General features: G+C 50.1%; 1 protein-coding gene across 1 annotated transcript in view; it reads left to right on the top strand.

Moving 5' to 3' along the window:
- Positions 1-18,648, top strand: part of sptbn5 (spectrin, beta, non-erythrocytic 5) — a 183,033-nt gene that overhangs the window by 60,351 nt on the left and 104,034 nt on the right. Inside the window, exons 20-26 of the mRNA XM_078406114.1 lie at positions 1,414-1,553; positions 2,462-2,561; positions 7,057-7,227; positions 8,300-8,464; positions 11,376-11,602; positions 14,358-14,544; positions 17,190-17,390. Of these exons, the coding sequence (XP_078262240.1) occupies positions 1,414-1,553; positions 2,462-2,561; positions 7,057-7,227; positions 8,300-8,464; positions 11,376-11,602; positions 14,358-14,544; positions 17,190-17,390 (1,191 nt within the window). The remainder of the gene's footprint in view (positions 1-1,413; positions 1,554-2,461; positions 2,562-7,056; positions 7,228-8,299; positions 8,465-11,375; positions 11,603-14,357; positions 14,545-17,189; positions 17,391-18,648) is intronic.

Below are 18,648 nucleotides of genomic sequence, written 5' to 3'. Positions count from 1 at the left end.
TACTTCTGCTTCTGCTGTCTCTGTTTGTTGTCGTCCGCCTGACTGAGGTCAGTTGACAGGGCTCACCACGGGGAGGTCGACAACGTGAGCCCCAAACAGGGATGTAATGATGAGGCTCTAAGGTCAGTCCGCATTTACAGATATTGTGAGCAACTTTGGGCCCCATATCTGGGGAAGGATGTGCTGGCTCTGGAGAGGGTCCAGAGGAGGTTTACAACAACGATCCCAGGAATGAGTAGGTTAACCAATGATGAGCGTATGTCGGCACTGGGCCTGTACTCGCTGGAGTTTAGAAGAATGAGGGGGGAACTCATTGAAACGTACCTGATAGTGAAAGGCTTGGATAGAGTGGATGTGGAGAGGATGTTTCCACTGGTGGGAGAGTCTCGGACTGGAGGTCACAGCCTCAGAATTAAAGAATTTTTTTTAGGGAGGAGATGAGGAGAAATTTCTTTAGTCAGAGGGTGGTGAATCTGTGGATTTCTTTGCCACAGAAGGCTGTGGAGGCCAAGTCAGTGGATATTTTTAAGGCGGAGACAGATAGATTCTTGATCAGTACGGGTATCAGGGGCTGTGGGGAGAAGGCAGGAGAATGGGGTTAGGAGGGAGAGATAGATCAGCCGTGATTGAATGGTGGAGTAGACTTGATGGCCGAATGGCCTTATTCTGCTCCTATCACATGATTTTCTTCCTGCTCAAGGCTGCCAGCATTGCCACACGGCTGCAGTCCAGCCAGACTCACCACAAGTAAGGGAGGATGAGCCAGTGAAATTTATGAAGATCGGTCTGTCGATCATTCTTCCTCTGAGAACATCATCCCATTCCCCTGTGACCTATTCTCTCACGCCTGCCCGTCAACTAACTTTCGCCCCAATTTCCTGCCATCGCTCCCCTCAACACTGGAAACAATTTATCGTAGCCAATTAACCTAGCAGCATGTCTTTGAGATGTGGGAGTAAACAGGACGATCCAGGGGAAAAGGTTGCAGAGAGAAAATGCAAACCTTATACACATAACCTTAGGGCGGCCACGGTGGCGCAGCGGTAGAGTTGTTGCCTTACAGCGCTTGCAGCACCGGAGACCCGGGTTCAATCCCGACTACGGGTGCTGTCTGTACGGAGTTTGTACGTTCTCCCTGTGACCTGTGTGTGTTTTCTCCGAGATCTTTGGTTTCCTCCCACACTCCAAAGACGTGCAGGTATGTAGGTTAATTGGCTTGTTGTATGTGTGAATTGTCCCCAGTGCGTATAGGACAGTGTTAATGTGCGGGGATCGCTGGTCGGCATGGACTCGGTGGGCCGAAGGGCTTGTTTCCGCGCTGTATCTCTAAAGTAAACTAAACTAATTCGAATGAGATGGTGAAGGTAAGAGCTTGCGTTTTGAAAACTGTAACGGTCTGAATTCTTTTCGAAGGACTCTGTGGGCACTGTGAGCAGCCTAATGAAGAGGCATGAAGACTTTGAGAATGTGCTGAGACGGACAGACCAGAGGATTCAGGGGCTCCAGGACCGAGCCTCTAAACTCAACCAGCGTAACAACTATGCCAACAAAACGTATGGCTTTCCTTTCACTCCCTTACGTTTCAATGTGTAAACGTAATATTATGCACGGCTGCTGAATTATTTTGTCAATCTAAGGGTTTTCCCCTCTGAGTCAAAGAATGATGAAACACAGGAAGAGTCCAGAAATATAACCAAAAATGCCAGGAACACTCTGTGTGTCAGAAGGCATAGGCTACCTTTGTTACATTATCCATTCATCTGATAACATTCCTGGTATTATTATAATGTAACTGAAAAAATATATCTGTGTTAGGTCATATAAATCCTTCTTATTTTAAACCCCAATTAAACACATGATATGATGATACCTTTCCCTTATTTTAGGTCTTTTATTTTCCATCGAAACATATAAGATTATTAAGGGGCTGGACACGTTAGAGGCAGGAAACATGTTCCCAATGTTGGGGGAGTCCAGAACCAGGGGCCACAGTTTAAGAATAAGGGCTAGGCCATTTAGAACGGAGATGAGGAAAAACTTTTTCAGTCAGAGAGTTGTGAATCTGTGGAATTCTCTGCCTCAGAAGGCAGTGGAGGCCAATTCTCTGAATGCATTCAAGAGAGAGCTAGATAGAGCTCTTAAAGATAGCGGAGTCAGGGGGTATGGGGAGAAGGCAGGAACGGGGTACTGATTGAGAATGATCAGCCATGATCACATTGAATGGCGGTGCTGGCTCGAAGGGCCGAATGGCCTCCTCCTGCACCTAAGTAATTCAGTGGCATTATTTAACTCTGGAAGTGTGGATACTTCTGACTTGAAGACAAACAGAATAGCAATTTTAAGAGCAAGCAAGCATTGGGGTGAATGATCAGTTGCTCTGTCATCGTGGTGCTGGTTCCCTTCCAAGTTATAGAGGTCTTGTTGTGAACTCAGCAGTTAATATGTTTCTTTTCATCTCTAGGATCCAGAAGAGGGCTTTTCAGATCCTTGACAGATGGGGTGATCTGAAAAGGAGCAGTGACTATCGGCGATACAGGCTGTCAGAGTCACAGAAACTGCAGGTTAGTATCAATAGACAATAGACAATAGGTGCAGGACGAGGCCATTCGGCCCTTCGAGCCAGCACCGCCATTCAATGTGATCATGGCTGATCATTCTCAATCAGTACCCCGCTCCTGCCTTCTCCCCATACCCCCTGACTCCGCTATCCTTAAGAGCTCTATCTAGCTCTCTCTTGAATGCATTCAGAGAATTGGCCTCCACTGCCTTCTGAGGCAGAGAATTCCACAGATTCACAACTCTCTGACTGAAAAAGTTTTTCCTCATCTCCGTTCTAAATGGCCTACCCCTTATTCTTAAACTGTGGCCCCTGGTTCTGGACTCCCCCAACATTGGGAACATGTTTCCTGCCTCTAACGTGTCCAACCCCTTAATAATCTTATACGTTTCGATAAGATCTCCTCTCGTCCTTCTAAATTCCAGTGTATACAAGCTTAGTCGCTTTAGTCTTTCAACATACGACAGTCCCGCCATTCCGGGAATTAACCTAGTATCAATGCTGACTGGAAATGCTGCAATGCTGGACCAATGCTGGAAAGACATCCTTCCAGCACAGGTTCAGAATTGGAGGGCTTCTGGACGGCAGCACAGTTCAAATCATCCTTGCACCCTTCTGCCTAGCCTGCCAAGGTGAACCATATCTGACAATCTGGGAGTTTAGTTTAGTTACATAGAAAACGAGAAAATAGGTGCAGGAGGAGGCCATTCAGCCCTTCGAGCCAGCACCGCCATTCATTGTGATCATGGCTGATCGTCCACAGTCAGTAACCCGTGCCTGCCTTCTCCCCACATCCCTTGATTCCACTAGCCTCTAGAGCTCTATCTAACTCTCTTAAATCCATCCAGTGATTTGGCCTCCACTGCCCTCTGTGGCAGAGAATTCCACAAATTCACAACTCTCTGGGAGAAAAAGTTTCTTCTCACCTCAGCTTTAAATGGCCTCCCCTTTATTCTAAGACTGTGGCCCCTGGTTCTGGACTCGCCCAACATTGGGAACATTTTTCAGTTAAACAGTTTAAAGATACAGCATGGAAACAGGCCCTTCGGTCCACTGAGTCCATGCCAACCAGTGATCCCCACGCATTAGCACTATCCTACACACACTAGGGACAATTTGCAACTATACCAAGCCAATTGACCTACAAACCTGTACGTCTTTGGAGTGTGGGAGGAATCTGGTGAAAACCCCACGCAAGTCACGGGGAGAACGTACAAACTCCGTACGGATAGCACCCGTAGCGAAGATCGAACCCGGGCCTCTGGCGCTGTAAGACAAGTGTTTATGGCACAGCCAGCTGTAAAGTAGCACCACCACACAGTCATAATGTGGCACGTGTAGTGCGATTCAAAGCTAATGCCAATGGCATGGTTACCCAGGCACTAATTACCTGCACAGTGCCAGCTTAGCAATTTACAGGCAGAAGGATTTCTAGCCCAATGAGTCAGGACAAAGGCCAAAGATTGTAAAACTAAGAGAACTTAAGTGTGTATAAAATCATGAGAGGAATAGATCGGGTAGATGCACAGAGTCTCTTGCCCAGAGTAGGTGAATCGAGGACCAGAGGACATGGGTTTGAGGTGAAGGAGAAAAGATTTAATAGGAATCTGAGGGGTAACTTTTTCACACAAAGAGTGGTGGGATAATGGAAAAAGCCGCCAGCGGAGGTAGTTGAGGCTGGGACTATCCCAACATTTAAGAAGCAGTTAGACAGGTACATGGATAGGACAGGTTTAGAGGGATATGGACCAAACGCAGGCAGGTGGGACTAGTGTAACTGGGACATGTTGGCCGGTGTGGGCAAGTTGGGCCGAAGGGCCTGTTTCCACACTGTATCACTCTATGAATCTATGACTCTTACTGAGGACATACACAAAAGGCTGGAGTAACTCAGCAGGTCAGGCAGTATCTCTGGAGGAAAGGAATAGGTGGTGTTTTGGGTTGAGACCTACAGACTGAGAATCAGGAGAAAGGGGAACTAGAGATATAGACCCTACTTAGAAATGAAAGGAAGATTTAGAAACATAGAAAATAGGTGCAGGAGGAGGCCATTCGGCCCTTCGAGCCAGCACCACCATTCATTGTGATCATGGCTGATCGTCCACAATCAGTAACCCGTGCCTGCCTATTCCCGGAATGGCGGGACTGTCGTATGTTGAAAGACTGGAGCGGCTGGGATTGTATACACTGGAATTTAGAAGGATGAGAGGGGATCTTATCGAAACGTATAAGATTATTAGGGGGTTGGACACGTTAGAGGTAGGAAACATGTTCCCAATGTTGGGGGAGTCCAGAACCAGGGGCCACAGTTTAAGAGTAAGGGGTAGGCCATTTAGAACGGAGATGAGGAAAAACATTTTCAGTCAGAGAGTTGTAAATCTGTGGAATTCTCTGCCTTAGAAGGCAGTGGAGGCCAATTCTCTGAATGCATTCAAGATAGAGCTTGATAGAGCTCTTAAGGATAGCGGAGTCAGGGGGTATGGGGAGAAGGCAGGAACGGGGTACTGATTGAGAATGATCAGCCATGATCGCATTGAATGGTGGTGCTGGCTCGAAGGGCCGAATGGCCTCCTCCTGCACCTATTGTTTATTGTCCCCATATCTCTTGACTCCACTATGCAGAAAGCACCGATAATCAAGGAAATGTGGGCATACCATGGGCCATTGTTGGATGTGGGAGAGGTGATAATGAGTATGCAGACAGAGGAACTCAAAGGGATGACTGTAAAACTAGAATGATGACTAGGTTGGGGGAGGGACAGAGGAGAGAGAGAGAGGGGATGCAAAGGTTACTTGAAGTTAGAGAAATCAATATTCATAACGTTGGGCTGTAAGCTGCCCAAGCGAAATATGAGATGCTATTCCTCCAATTTATATGTAGCCACACTCTGACAATAATGCCCAGCGCAAGAAAGGTAGATACCTATCCAATGAAGGAGATAGTAGCTCAGGCCACTCTCTAGTTGGTCGGAGGATGGTTCAGTCGCCTGTTAACAACTGGGAAGCAACTGTCCCTGAATGAGGATGTGCGCTTTTACACACTTCTGTACCTCCTGCCTGCTGGGTAAGACTCATCCTGGATTATGCTGGTCGGCATGCCGACACAGCGTGAAGTGTAGATGCCATTTTTTTTTTAGATTTAGAGATACAGCGCGGAAACAGGCCCTTCGGCCCACCGAGTCCGCGCCGCCCAGCGATCCCCGCACATTAACACTATCCTGCACACACTAGGGATAATTTTTACATTTACCTAGTCAATTAACCTACATACCTGTACGTCTTTGGAGTGTGGGAGGAAACCGAAGATCTCGGAGAAAACCCACGCAGGTCACGGGGAGAACGTACAAACGTACAGACGGCGCCCGTAGTCGGGATCGAACCTGAGTCTCCAGCGCTGCATTCGCTGTAAGGCAGCAACTCTGCCGCTGCGCCACCGTGCCGCCCCCTGGCATCAATGGAAGGAAAGCCTAAGCCTTCCATTGAGGAGAGGCATTATTGTGCCTTCTTGGCCATTGCTTTGGCATGGCCAGTCCAGGACAAGTTGCTGGTGATATGTACTCCTATGAATTTGAAGCTATACACGATACTTAATCTGGGATTGTGTTCATGTATGGTAATAATTTACCTCACTGTATGCAAAAACAGAATTTCACTGCACCTCGGGGCATGCGATAATAAAGAACCATTGATGTGTTGGAAGGAACTGCAGGTGCTGGTTTACACCGAAGATAGACAAAATGCTGGAGTAACTCAGCGGGACAGGCAGCATCTCTGGAGAGAAGGAATGGGTGACATTTCGGGTCGAGACCCTTCTTGTCTGAAGAAGGGTCTCGACCCGAAACGTCACCCATTCCTTCTCTCCTGAGATGCTGCCTGACCTGCTGAGTTACTCCAGCATTTTGTGAATAAATACCTTCGATTTGTACCAGCATCTGCAGTTATTTTCTTACACTACCTGTAAGAAGGGGTAGTTCAGAATAAAAACAGAATAAAAAGGGGTAGTTCAGCATAGGAAGCACGTTGGCGCAGCGGTAGAGTTGCTGCCTTACAGCGAATGCAGCGCCGGAGACTCGGGTTCGATCCTGACTATGGGTGCCGTCTGTACGGAGTTTTTTTACGTTCTCCCCGTGACCTGCGTGGGTTTTCTCCGAGATCTTCGGTTTCCTCCCACACTCCAAAGACGTACAGGTATGTAGGTTAATTGACTGGGTAATATGTAAAAATTGTCCCTAGTGTGTGTAGGATAGTGTTAGTGTGCGGAGATCGCTGGGCGGCACGGACCCGGTGGGCCGAAGGGCCTGTTTCCGCGCTGTATCTCTAAATCTAAACATCTAAAAAAAGTGGAATGTGCAAATTCAATCTCATTCTACGCACACTGAACTAACACAAACTCGAGGACCAGCCCAATAGATCGTTTCTGAGGTGCGGTGGCCAGAATTCAGTTTGCATTCCGACCAAAGTTGAAATCCCGCTTCAGTCTTTTCTTTCGTCTCCTTTAGGAATTTGGCAGAGATGCAGCTGAGCTCCTGATGTGGATCGACGAAAAGTACGTGGTTGCCTCCGATGAATCGTACCGAGACCCCACAAACATCCTGCGCAAGCTGAAGCGACATGAGGCCATGGAGAAGGAGGTGATGGCAAACCAGATACGAGCGGAGGATCTGAAGCAGGTGGGGCGATATCTGTAGGCATGGGCTCCCTTAAGTCACAGCCCGAGACCATTGCCTGCCCTTGACTACGACTCTGAAGCATGGGCTGCCAAGGGGGAGGGGGGAAGGGGGCGGGAGAGGGGGGGAGGAGGAAGGGGGATGGAGTGGGGGAGAGTGGAGTCGAGAGGGGAGTGGGAGGGAGGGAGGAGAGCGTGCTGCACCAATGCAGGAGAGGTTTGGCCCCAATGGGCCCACTTGGTCTAGTAGAACATAGAACTGTACTGCACCAGAACAGGCCCTTCAGCCCACAATGCCTGTGCAGAACATGATGCCGAGACCATCACTAATTTACCTGCACATGGACTCTCCATTCCTTGCGTATCCATATGCCTATACAAAAGTCATTTAAATCCCAATTACGTATCTGTTTCAACCACCTCGCCCAGCAGCACATTCCAGACACTCACCTACCCTCTGTAAAGAACATGCTTCACACGTCACCGTTAAACCTTGCCCCTCTCACCTTTCCGCTGCAGCTGTCATCATTCTGTTAACCCTTCCTCTGCACCCTGTCCAAAGCCTCCACATTCTTTGTGTAATAGGGTGATTGGAACTGCACACAATACTCCAAACGTAGCCGAACCAAACTCCTGCAAAGCTGCACCGCAACTCCTTGACTCTTATACTCAATGCCCTGACCTATGAACATTGCGGTATGAACATCGACTTCTCCAACTTTAGATAGTTCCTCTGTCCCTCTCTTCTCCTCCCCCTTCCCAGATCTCCCTCTATCTTCCTGTCTCCACTTATATCCTTCCTTTGTCCCGCCCCCCCGACATCAGTCTGAACAAGGGTCTCGACCCGACACGTAACCCATTCCTTCTCAGCTCAAATGCTGCTTGACCTGCTGAGTTACTCCAGCATTTTGTGTCTATCTTCAATGTAAACCAACATCTGCAGTTCCTTCCTGCACATGAATGCAGTCTGGCTTCTCTGGATTCTCAAGGGGCCATCGTCTATTATTGTGAAAATGGGTATTTCATTGCACATGCCATTAATGTATCTTTTGCATGGTTTGTGTTTGAATCATTAGACAGGAAACAATCTCATTGATCAGAATCATTATGCCCGAGATGCCATCAAATCGCGACTCGTGGCGCTGAACGAGAAGTGGGAAGAGCTCCTCGATAAAATGGGGGAACGCGGAGATAAAATGAGACAAGCTGGACAACAGGAGCAGCTGATGGAGCTGCTGCAGGTGAGGATGGGTGTAGGGCTCAGCATGAGCAATGATGTTTAGTGTAAGATCTTAGGTACAAAATCCGTGGACACTGGTAGGACTTGATAAACCTGCGGCACAATTATGACAAAGGAGGTGTTTGCACCCATTCACATGAAGCACATGGAGAATCAGCATTAGCAAGCGCCACTTGTTGCATGTGTGACCCAGTACTTGCATGGCAGTAATATTGTGCTCAGAATGTACATGCAAAGATGGGGTGTCAGGGGTTGTGGGGAGAAGGCACGAGAATGGGGTTAGGAGGGAGAGATAGATCAGCCATGATTGAATGGCGGAGTAGACTTGATGGGCCGAATGGCCTAATTCTACTCCTATCACTTATCACCTAATGAGGGTACATTGTTATGATTCAGATCACCTAAACCTTAAGGATAGCGGAGTCAGGGGGTATGGGGAGAAGGCAGGAACGGGGTACTGATTGAAAATGACCAGCCATGATCACATTGAATGGCGGTGCTGGCTCGAAGGGCCGAATGGACTCCTCCTGCACCTATTGTCATTTTAGGTCCAATGATTTAACGTAATAGTAGTCAAAGGACAGATATCGCTCCTCGTCCACTTTCACGGCGATTCTCCATATCTCATTTCCACACCATTTATCAATGAATGTAGAGTTAAGGATTGAGCATCGGAACTCTAAAGTGGCATTTAAAAAATTCATCAACCTCCTGAGGAAAGAGATTCCCACGCGCTCTGAAGAGCAAGACTAATTTTTTTTCTAGAATTGCAGTCCCTCAACTCTGACTTCCATCCAGAGAAAAGGTTTCAGCATCTTTTGTAGCATTTCATCTGAGAATGAGCTCCTTCCCATTCTTCTAAACTGCTGTGAGAATATGGCCAATTTGTCCCGTTGCATTACAATGTTATCTCCTCTGCATCAGAGAGACAAGTCAAGTCAAGTTTATTTGTCACACACTCATAAATGTGCAGTGAAATGAAAGATTACCCACAGTCCAACAATAAGAGCAATAAAAATAAGCAATAACACATACAATCAAACAAAAAGAAACATCCATCACAGTGAGTCTCCTCCAGTCCCCTCCTCACTGTGATGGAAGGCCAGAATGTCTTTTCTCTTCCCCTGCCGTCTTCTCCCATGGTCAGGCTGTTGAAGTTGCCACGTTCCAGGCCGCGCTGGACAGTGAAAGGTGCGCGGCGGGACGACCCAAGCCCCGCGATTCAGGGCGGGCGAAGACGCTGCCGCTGCATGTCGGTGCGGTCGTGGCTCCCGACATTGAAGCCCCCGCCGGGCAGAGAAAATCCCGCGGCCTATACCAGGCCGCGCCGGACGGTGAAAGGTCCGCAGCGGGCCGACCCAAGCCCCGCGATTTGGGTCGGGCGAACACGCTGCCGGAGCTCCCGATGTCAGCCCCCACCCAGGGGGCTGCGAGCTTCCAACGTCCACGCGGCCGGAGCCTCCACAGGCGAGTCCCAGGTGGAGGCCGCCAGCTCCAGGTGCAGGGCCGGTGGTAGGCCGCAGCGGGAACGGAGACACCACCCAGAACAAAGGGTCGCGTCTCCGCTGGGAAGAGACAACTTTACATTTACAGTCTCCCCCCCCCCCCATAGTACACAACCCCCAAAAAACTACATCACATTTACAGTACAATCAAGACAAAAAACAACATAAAAACACAAAGACAGACGGACTACAGGTACGCTGCAGCTGCTAGGGTTAGCGCGGGTGGGGTGAACACTTAGTGGAGCACCAGTTTTCAGTCCGCACCATTGGCCCTGACCTTCTGGGTGCCTGCTATTTTAACTCTCCATCACACTTTTACTCTGAATTATCTGTCTGTGACTTCCTCCACACTATTTAAACAAGGTCCCACACAAGCTTGAAAATCAACACCTGGCGATGTTGTAATAATTCAGATTCAATATTGAATTCTCTAACATTAGATAACTTGCTCTTTCTTTTTTTGTCAAAACAGAACCTGCTATTTCTGCCAGTCATTCACCTGTGATTTTAGCTCAGTTTTTCTCTTTCTAAGACTATAATTTCACCTGCTTGGCATGTCTCACAACCCTGATAATAAAAGACATAACACAGACAAAGAAGTTTCATCAGCTCCATCGTGAGCCTATTTGGTCTTGCTTTATCAGATATTCCTTTTGTTCTACCCATCCCTCCACCACCCACTCTGCAACTAAACACAAATTTGATTTATTGCTTTCCCATTTCTGATGAAGGGTCTCGGACTCCAAACATTAACTCCAGCTTTTTTCCAACTTCAGACTTCCAGCATCTGCGGCTTTTCTTGACCTTCTGTATATCAAAGTGCAAGGAAGTTTGGCATGTCCCCCACTACTCTCACCAACTTCTACAGGTGTACCACAAAAAGCATTTTATCAGGATGCATCGTAGTTTGGTTTGGGAACAGCTCCATCCAAGACCGCAAGAAACTGGAGCGAATTGTGGATGCAGCCCAGACCATCACACAAACCAACCTCCCTTCCATTTTACGTCACGCTGCCTCATGCCCCGGCCACTCCCTCTTCTCCCCTCTCCCATCAGGCAAAAGGTATAGGAGTGTGAAAATGCACACCTCCAGATACAGGGACAATTTCTTCCCAGCAGTGCTGAACTACTATCTACCTCATGAGTGACCCTGGAACTATTTTAATCAAACTTTACTGGCATTATATATAGCACTAATTGTTATTCCCTTATCACGTTATCTATACACTGTGAATGGCTCGATTGTAATCATGTATTGTCTATCTGCTGACTGGTTAGCGCGCAGCAAAATCTACCGGAGTAACTCACAATAAACTAAACTGAACTATCCAAGGTCTAGTCTATAATATTTCATCTGCTTTAGGCTTGGGTAGTAATTGAATTTTCACTGAGTCTTTCTCTTTCAAGGATGCCAAAACGAAGCTTGAACAAATTGAGAAGATTCTCCGGAACAATGAGACGGGCCATGATCTGCGATCGAGCAGACTCTTACTGAAGGAACACCTATGGCTGGAGGGCGACATGCTTGAACTCGCTGAGAAGATGAACAGCATTGTAAATCGTGCCAAGAAGATGGCGACCGGCCACTTTGATTCACAGAGGATACTGGAAGAGACGCAAAAACATCTTGACTGGTGAGACTTATTGGATGGGAAGGAGACCATTACAGTCGTAGTGGAGCGAGCATTTGGGCATTGGGCTCAAGGGGCATTGAAGGAGTGAGACAGTAACACAGTGCCTGCCTTGCAACGCTTGGATGGAAAGAGTAGAAAGGAGACACCAGTGTGTGGGAAGGAACTGCAGATGCTGCTGTACGCCGAAGATAGACACAAAATCGAAACGTATAAGATTATTAAGGGGTTGGACATGTTAGAGGCAGGAAACATGTTCCCAATGTTGGGGGAGTCCAGAACCAGGGGCCACAGTTTAAGAATAAGGGGTAGGCCATTTAGAACGGAAATGAGGAAAAACTTTTTCAGTCAGAGAGTTGTGAATCTGTGGAATTCTCTGCCTCAGAAGGCAGTGGAGGCCAATTCTCTGAATGCATTCAAGAGAGAGCTAGATAGAGCTCTTAAGGATAGCGGAGTCAGGGGGTATTGGGAGAAGGGAGGAAAGGGGTACTGATTGAGAATGATCAGCCATGATCACATTGAATGGCAGTGCTGGCTCGAAGGGCCGAATGGCCTCCTCCTGCACCTATTGTCTATTGTCTAAAATCTACCGGAGTAACTCAGTGGGACAGGCTGCATCCCTGGAGAGAAGGAATGGGTCGGGTGTTGACATTGGTGTCGGGCTCTAGGGACTTGGACTTGGGGAGCTGATACTTGACCTCTGTGGTGCCGGCCGCCTGGGACCGAGACACGTGGGTGGAAGGAAGGAAGGAAGCAGACAGAGATGCTCATGCGCTGGCGATCGGAACGGCGAAAACGGTCCTGAATCTGGGAATGGGGGTCCCAGCTACCTGGCATGCCAGGAGGTAGAATATGAATCCTGGTGCTCGGAATCTCTGGCACTGCAATGGGATCCCAGTCCCGGGGATGTCGAGGAGAGGATCGAGGATCCTGCTGTCCAGGATGTCGGGGAGGGGGATTGGGAATCTTGCTACTCGGGATGTTGGGGAACAGGAGCGGGGACCCATTCCTGGGAATCTCCCGGGGAATTTCCCGGGGTTGAGTCGGGACGCAGCTTCAGCGAGTGGAACGGGCAGGCTGGCTCTCGGTGCGTGGCTCCCAGAAGGCTGACAGTTTTGTAATTGTAGATTAAATGTAAGAAAATAACTGCAGATGCTGGCACAAATCGAAGGTATTTATTTCACAAAATGCTGGAGTAACTCAGCAGGTCAGGCAGCATCTCAGGAGAGAAGGAATGGGTGACGTTTCGGGTCGAGACCCTTCTTCAGACTATCCCATCGTTTAAGAAACAGACAGGTACATGGATAGGACAGGTTTGGAGGGATATGGACCAAGCGCAGGCAGGTGGGACTAGGGTAGCTGGGACATGTTGGCCGGTGTGGGCGAGTTGGGCCGAAGGGCCTGTTTCCACACAGTACCACTCTACGCATCTATGACCAGAAAGAGCGCTCGCCGTTCTTGGGGGAGGATGGTGGGAGAGGGGAAGAAACTACAACGATGGGTACAGTTCAACCAGGTAAGCTGCGTCACGGAGACCAGTCTGTGACGGGACGTGTCATGTGCAGCCAAACAGAAGAAGAGTCTCCACCCGAAACGTCACCCACTGAAGAAGTCTGAAGAAGGGTCTCGACCTGAAACGTCACCCATTCCTTCTCTCCTGAGATGCTGCCTGACCTGCTGAGTTACTCCAGCATTTTGTGAAATAAATACCTGTAATTGTAGATTAGGGGATAAGAAGAATGGAGGTGGTCTCTATCGAACACGTGCTGGTCGTGTTTGCAGGCCGGTTGTGAAGTATGTTTAACTTTCCTCCAGTTTGACATCGATTGTTATACATGACGTGCTTAGTTTCTGGGTCTGTATCGCTGTTGATTCTTTAAGAGAGGGGATGTAGATTAGTGCAATGGTGTCACTCATGTTATGTGTCATGCTTTTGCAGTTACGCCCCATTAGCTTTTGAGTGACCACTGCTTGCGAGATTCGGGTTAGTGTAAGTAGAACGTGCAGGCGTGAAGTCGTGCTTGCTATGCATTTAACTTATGTCAACTTATTTACATCGGCGAAACCAAGCGCAGGCTCGGCGATCGCTTCGCTGAACACCTGCGCTCGGTCCGCATTAATCAAACTGATCTCCCGGTGGCCGAGCACTTCAACTCCCCCTCCCATTCCCAGTCTGACCTTTCTGTCATGGGCCTCCTCCAGTGCCATAATGAGGCCCACTGGAAATTGGAGGAACAGCACCTCATATTTCGCCTGGGCAGTTTGCAGCCCAGTGGTATGAACATCGACTTCTCCAACTTTAGATAGTTCCTCAGTCCCTCTCTTCCCCTCCTCCTTCCCAGATCTCCCTCTATCTTCCTGTCTCCACCTATATCCTTCCTTTGTCCCGCCGCCCTGACATCAGTCTGAAGAAGGGTCTCGACCTGAAACGTCACCCATTCCTTCTCTCCCGAGATGCTGCCTGACCTGCTGAGTTACTCCAGCATTTTGTGAATAAATACCTTCGATTTGTACCAGCATCTGCAGTTATTTTCTTATGCATTTAATAAAGTCTTTGGAACGTTATTCAGGTGTAAGGCTTCTGTTATTGTACGGTCACCACAACAGTAATCAGTCCTTGCAGCATCTTCACCTGCCTCGTGCTTTCAAATAATTGTTCACTGGTTTAATTAGCAGTCTTCCACTTTGCACTAAAGAGTCCATCGTTTTAATCGTTCCATGACTTTGTTCTCTTGTACCCATCCCCCTGTTCGCACAGGTTTGAATCACTCAAGATACCTCTGGAAGAGAGAAGGCGACTCCTGGAAGCGATGGTGGCCCTCTATGAGTTCCACCACAACAGTGATTTAGACATGAAGTGGATTGCTGAGCGCATGCCCAATGCTTCCTCGAGTAACTTTGGCAATTCTGTGGAAGCGGCTCAGAGCTTGCTGCAGAAACAGAAGGTTGGGCTCTCTTTGATCTTACCCCGGCCATGAGTCTAGGTCGTGGGTGATCTTCCAGCCTTTAGCTACGACTGGACCCAGTTAGTGGGGTATATCTCTTGGCTTTGTCTGGATATTAGTTCAGGTTGAACAGCAATTGTCTGGCCTCTGATGGTCTGGCCACCCCGACAATCTGGACACAAAATTACAAGAGTTCAGCTGAAATTTTCTGAGCAGCCACAGGTGGCACTGTGAATGGAGAGCGCTTTCTGGGCATAGAGTGGTACAGTGTGGAAACAGGCCCTTCGGCCCAACTTGCCCACACTGGCCAACAATGTCCCAGCTACCCTAGTCCCACCTGCCTACGCTTGGTCCATAATCCTCCAAACCTGTCCTATCCGTGTACCTGTCCAACTGTTTCTTAAACGATGGGGTAGTCCCAGCCTCAACTACCTCCTCTGGCAGCTGGTTCCATACACCCACCACCCTCTGTGTGAAAAAGTTACCCCTCGGATTCCTATTAAATCTTTTCCACCTTGAACCTATGTCCTCTGGTCCTCGATTCCCCTACTCTGGGTAAAAGACTCTGTGCATCTACACAATCTATTCCTCTCATGATTTTGTACGCCTCTATAAGATCTCCCCTCATCCTCCTGCGCTCCATGGAATAGAGACCCGGCCTACTCAACCTCTCACTGTAACTCACACCCTCTAGTCCTGGCAACATCCTCGTAAATCTTTTCTGAACCCTTTCAAGCTTGAAAGTCGTGTCCCAGAATCATCTGTGCTCTCAATCTTCTCTCCCAACTGTTTCACAAAGACAGCACAGTCAGGGCCGTTTTTACAGCATTATGGGCCCCCGGGCAAAGCAGTGTACTGGGGCCCCTACCATTACTCTCCCCCACCCCCATTCCCTACCAGCCCCCCCCCTGTCGTGCCGGCAAAAAGCACTTACCGAAAAGCACTTAGCGATGGACTTAGGGTGCTACATTGTTGCGAAAAGCACTTACAGATCGCTGTGAGAAGCACTTAGTGATGGAAAATGTTGCGAAATAAGCACTTATTGAACCTACATTTTTAAAGTAGTATTTATTTATTGCAAGTCACTTAACATACACAGATCAGCATGGGGCCCCTATGCTCATGGGGCCCCGGGCAAGTGCCCATCAGGCCCATGCGTTAAGACGGCCCTGCAGTGAGTCCTCGTTTTAATGGACCCCCTTATACCAGATGCTGGATATAGCGGACGGAACTGCCGACTCAACCCCGGCTCACACCGTCTCCCCGCCCGTTTACCGCCCCGGGTTCCCACGCCACTCCCGACTCGCAAGGTGCCCAAGCGAGCCCTCCTTCACCCACCGACAGGACACACAGTGCTGGAGTCATTCAGCGGGTCAGGGTCTCTGGAGAACGAGGGTAGGTGACGTTGGGACCCTTCCTCAGACTGACTAGTCAGCTGAGTTACTCCTGCACGTTGTGTTTCAATGCGCCCTTCAGTCACCACGGGGCTTCCTCCCCTCTCACCTGCTGCCGCCCCCAAGGTGGAGCATGTTGGCAACTCCGGAGGAGAGGGAGGGGGCGATGGTGGTGGAGGGAGGAGGGGGGTGAGGCAGTGGTGGGGGTGTGGAGGAGGGGGGGTGAGGCAGTGGTGGAGGTGTGGAGAAGGGGGGAGGTGGCGACAGAGTTGGGCATGAGGAGGGGGTGCTGGAGGGGAGGTGAGGCAGTGGTGGGGGGTGGAGGAGAGGGCGAGAGGGGGGTGGAGATGGCGATGTTGGGGAGAGGAGGGGGCGGGAGAGGGGGTTGAGGGAGTGATGGGGGGGTGGAGGAGGGGGTGGGAAGGGGGTGGGAGGGGGGTGGAGATGGTGATGATGGGGGAGGAGGGGGCGGGAGGGGTGGAGATGGCGATGTTGGGGGAGGAGGGGGTGGGAGGGGGGTTGAGGGAGTGATGGGGGGGTGGAGAGGGGGTTGGGAGGGGGGTGGAGCTGGCAAAGGCGATGTTGGGGGGAGGAGGGGGCGGGAGGGGGGTGGAGATGGTAATGTTGGGGGAGGAGGGGGTGGGAGGGGGGGAGGCAATGGTGGTGGGGGAGGGGAGGGGGGTGGAGATGGCGATGTTGTCGGAGGAGGGGGGGTTGAGGGAGTGATGGGGGGTAGAGGAGGGGTCGGGAGGGGGGTGGAGATGTTGGGCGGAGGAGGGGTCGGGAGGGGGGTGGAGCTGGCAAAGGCGATGTTGGGGGGAGGAGGGGGCGGGAGGGGGGTGGAGATGGTAATGTTGGGGGAGGAGGGGGTGGGAGGGGGGGAGGCAATGGTGGTGGGGGAGGGGAGGGGGGTGGAGATGGCGATGTTGTCGGAGGAGGGGGGGTTGAGGGAGTGATGGGGGGGTAGAGGAGGGGTCGGGAGGGGGGTGGAGATGTTGGGCGGAGGAGGGGTCGGGAGGGGGGTGGAGACGGCGATGTTGGGGGCAGGAGGGGGCAACCTGAAGGTCGGAGGCCGGGACCACCCGCTCCAACTGGTTCATGACTTGCTGTGGACTGGTTCCGCTCATTACCCTGTCCTTCGTTGCTCCATGCCTGCGCTCGGCCTTTCCTTTCCCACCTCTTTCCCGCCTGGCCTGGGGAGCAGGCTTGTTGTTCGGTCCTTGTGTAACCGCTGACCTTTTCCTGGTGCAGGAGCTGCAGGTTGAAGTGAAGACCCACAAACAGCAGATCCGGAAGGTTCTGGAGGCTGGCGAGCGTATGATCAGCTCTCAGCACTTCATGGCCCAGGGCATTGAGGGCAAGTGCACAGAGCTGCAGAGCAGCTGGGAAGGACTGGAGACGACATGTGACAACAGGGGGAAGAAACTACAACGATGGGTGCAGTTCAACCAGGTAAGCTGCGTCACGGAGACCAGTCTGTGACGGGACGTGTGCAGCCAAACAGAAGAAGCGTCTCCACCCGAAACGTCATCCATTCCTTCTCTCCAGAGATGCTGCCTGATCCGCTGAGTTACTCCAGCATTTTGTGTCTCTCTTCGGTTTAAATCAGCATCTGCACCTCCGCTCAGTCCGCCTAAACCTACCTGATCTCCCGGTTGCTAAATACTTCAACTCCCCCTCCCATTCCCACACTGACCTTTCTGTCCTGGGCCTCCTCCATTGTCAGAGTGAGGCCCAGCGCAAATTGGAGGAACAGCGCCTCATATTTTGCTTGGGCAGCTTACACCCCAGCGGTATGAACATTGACTTCTCTCACTTCAAGTAACCCTGGCTTTCCCTCTCTCTCCATCCCTCCCCCTTCCCAGTTCCCTGACCAGTCTGACTGTCTCCGATTACATTTTATCTCTGTTTGCTTTGTTACCTTCTAGCTACCAATTATCTATTTTACATTCTCCCTGAACTCCATCTCCTTTGTCTCATTTTCACACCGTACACTTCCTTATCTCCATGTCTCTGTCTCCCCCGACTATCAGCCTGAGAAAGGGTCTTGACCCGAAACGTCACCTATTCCCTTTCCTCCAGAGATGCTGTCTGACCCGCTGAGTTACTCCAGCTTTTTGTGCCTATCTTCCATGTTTTTCTCCCCGGCTAGTGCCTATCCTATCACCTGCTGGCCTTGTCTCAGCCTTCCTTCTCTCCTCTTTAAACTGGCTGTCTCTCCTCTCCACTCTCAGTCCTGGTGCAGGGCCTCGACCTGAAACGTTAATAGTTTCTTCCCCCCCCCAGTGATGCTGTTTGAGCGGCTGAGTTGCTCCACCTTTTGTCTTGTCCCACATTCTGGCATTTGCAGCCTCTTCTGTCTCCCTGCTCATTACAAGCAACTATCTGCTTCCAGGTAAACGCTTCCCACTCGAACCAACTTATACTACAATAGAAGCCTCTTCCCCACACTCACACCTTCCTGCAGTTGCTGCACAAGCTGCCAAAATGCAGGTACACCCTCCTTCCGACAACCAGTTACTCCAGCTTTTTGTGTCTACCTTCGGTTTAAACCAGCATCTGCAGTTCTTTCCCTCCTGGGCAATTTGATGGGGTGGGTTATTTGCGAGGCTATGGACTCCTGCAGTTTTAGCATGGACATGAGCTCCTGCCAAAGAAATCCAAGGTGCTCAACATAGTCCTCTTCATTTCTTCATGTCGAGAGGATGTT

This window comes from Rhinoraja longicauda, chromosome 10 (genome assembly GCF_053455715.1).
Source record: "Rhinoraja longicauda isolate Sanriku21f chromosome 10, sRhiLon1.1, whole genome shotgun sequence".
NCBI classification, from domain to species: domain Eukaryota; kingdom Metazoa; phylum Chordata; class Chondrichthyes; order Rajiformes; family Arhynchobatidae; genus Rhinoraja; species Rhinoraja longicauda.
This window is presented reverse-complemented; position numbering and strand designations above follow the sequence as displayed.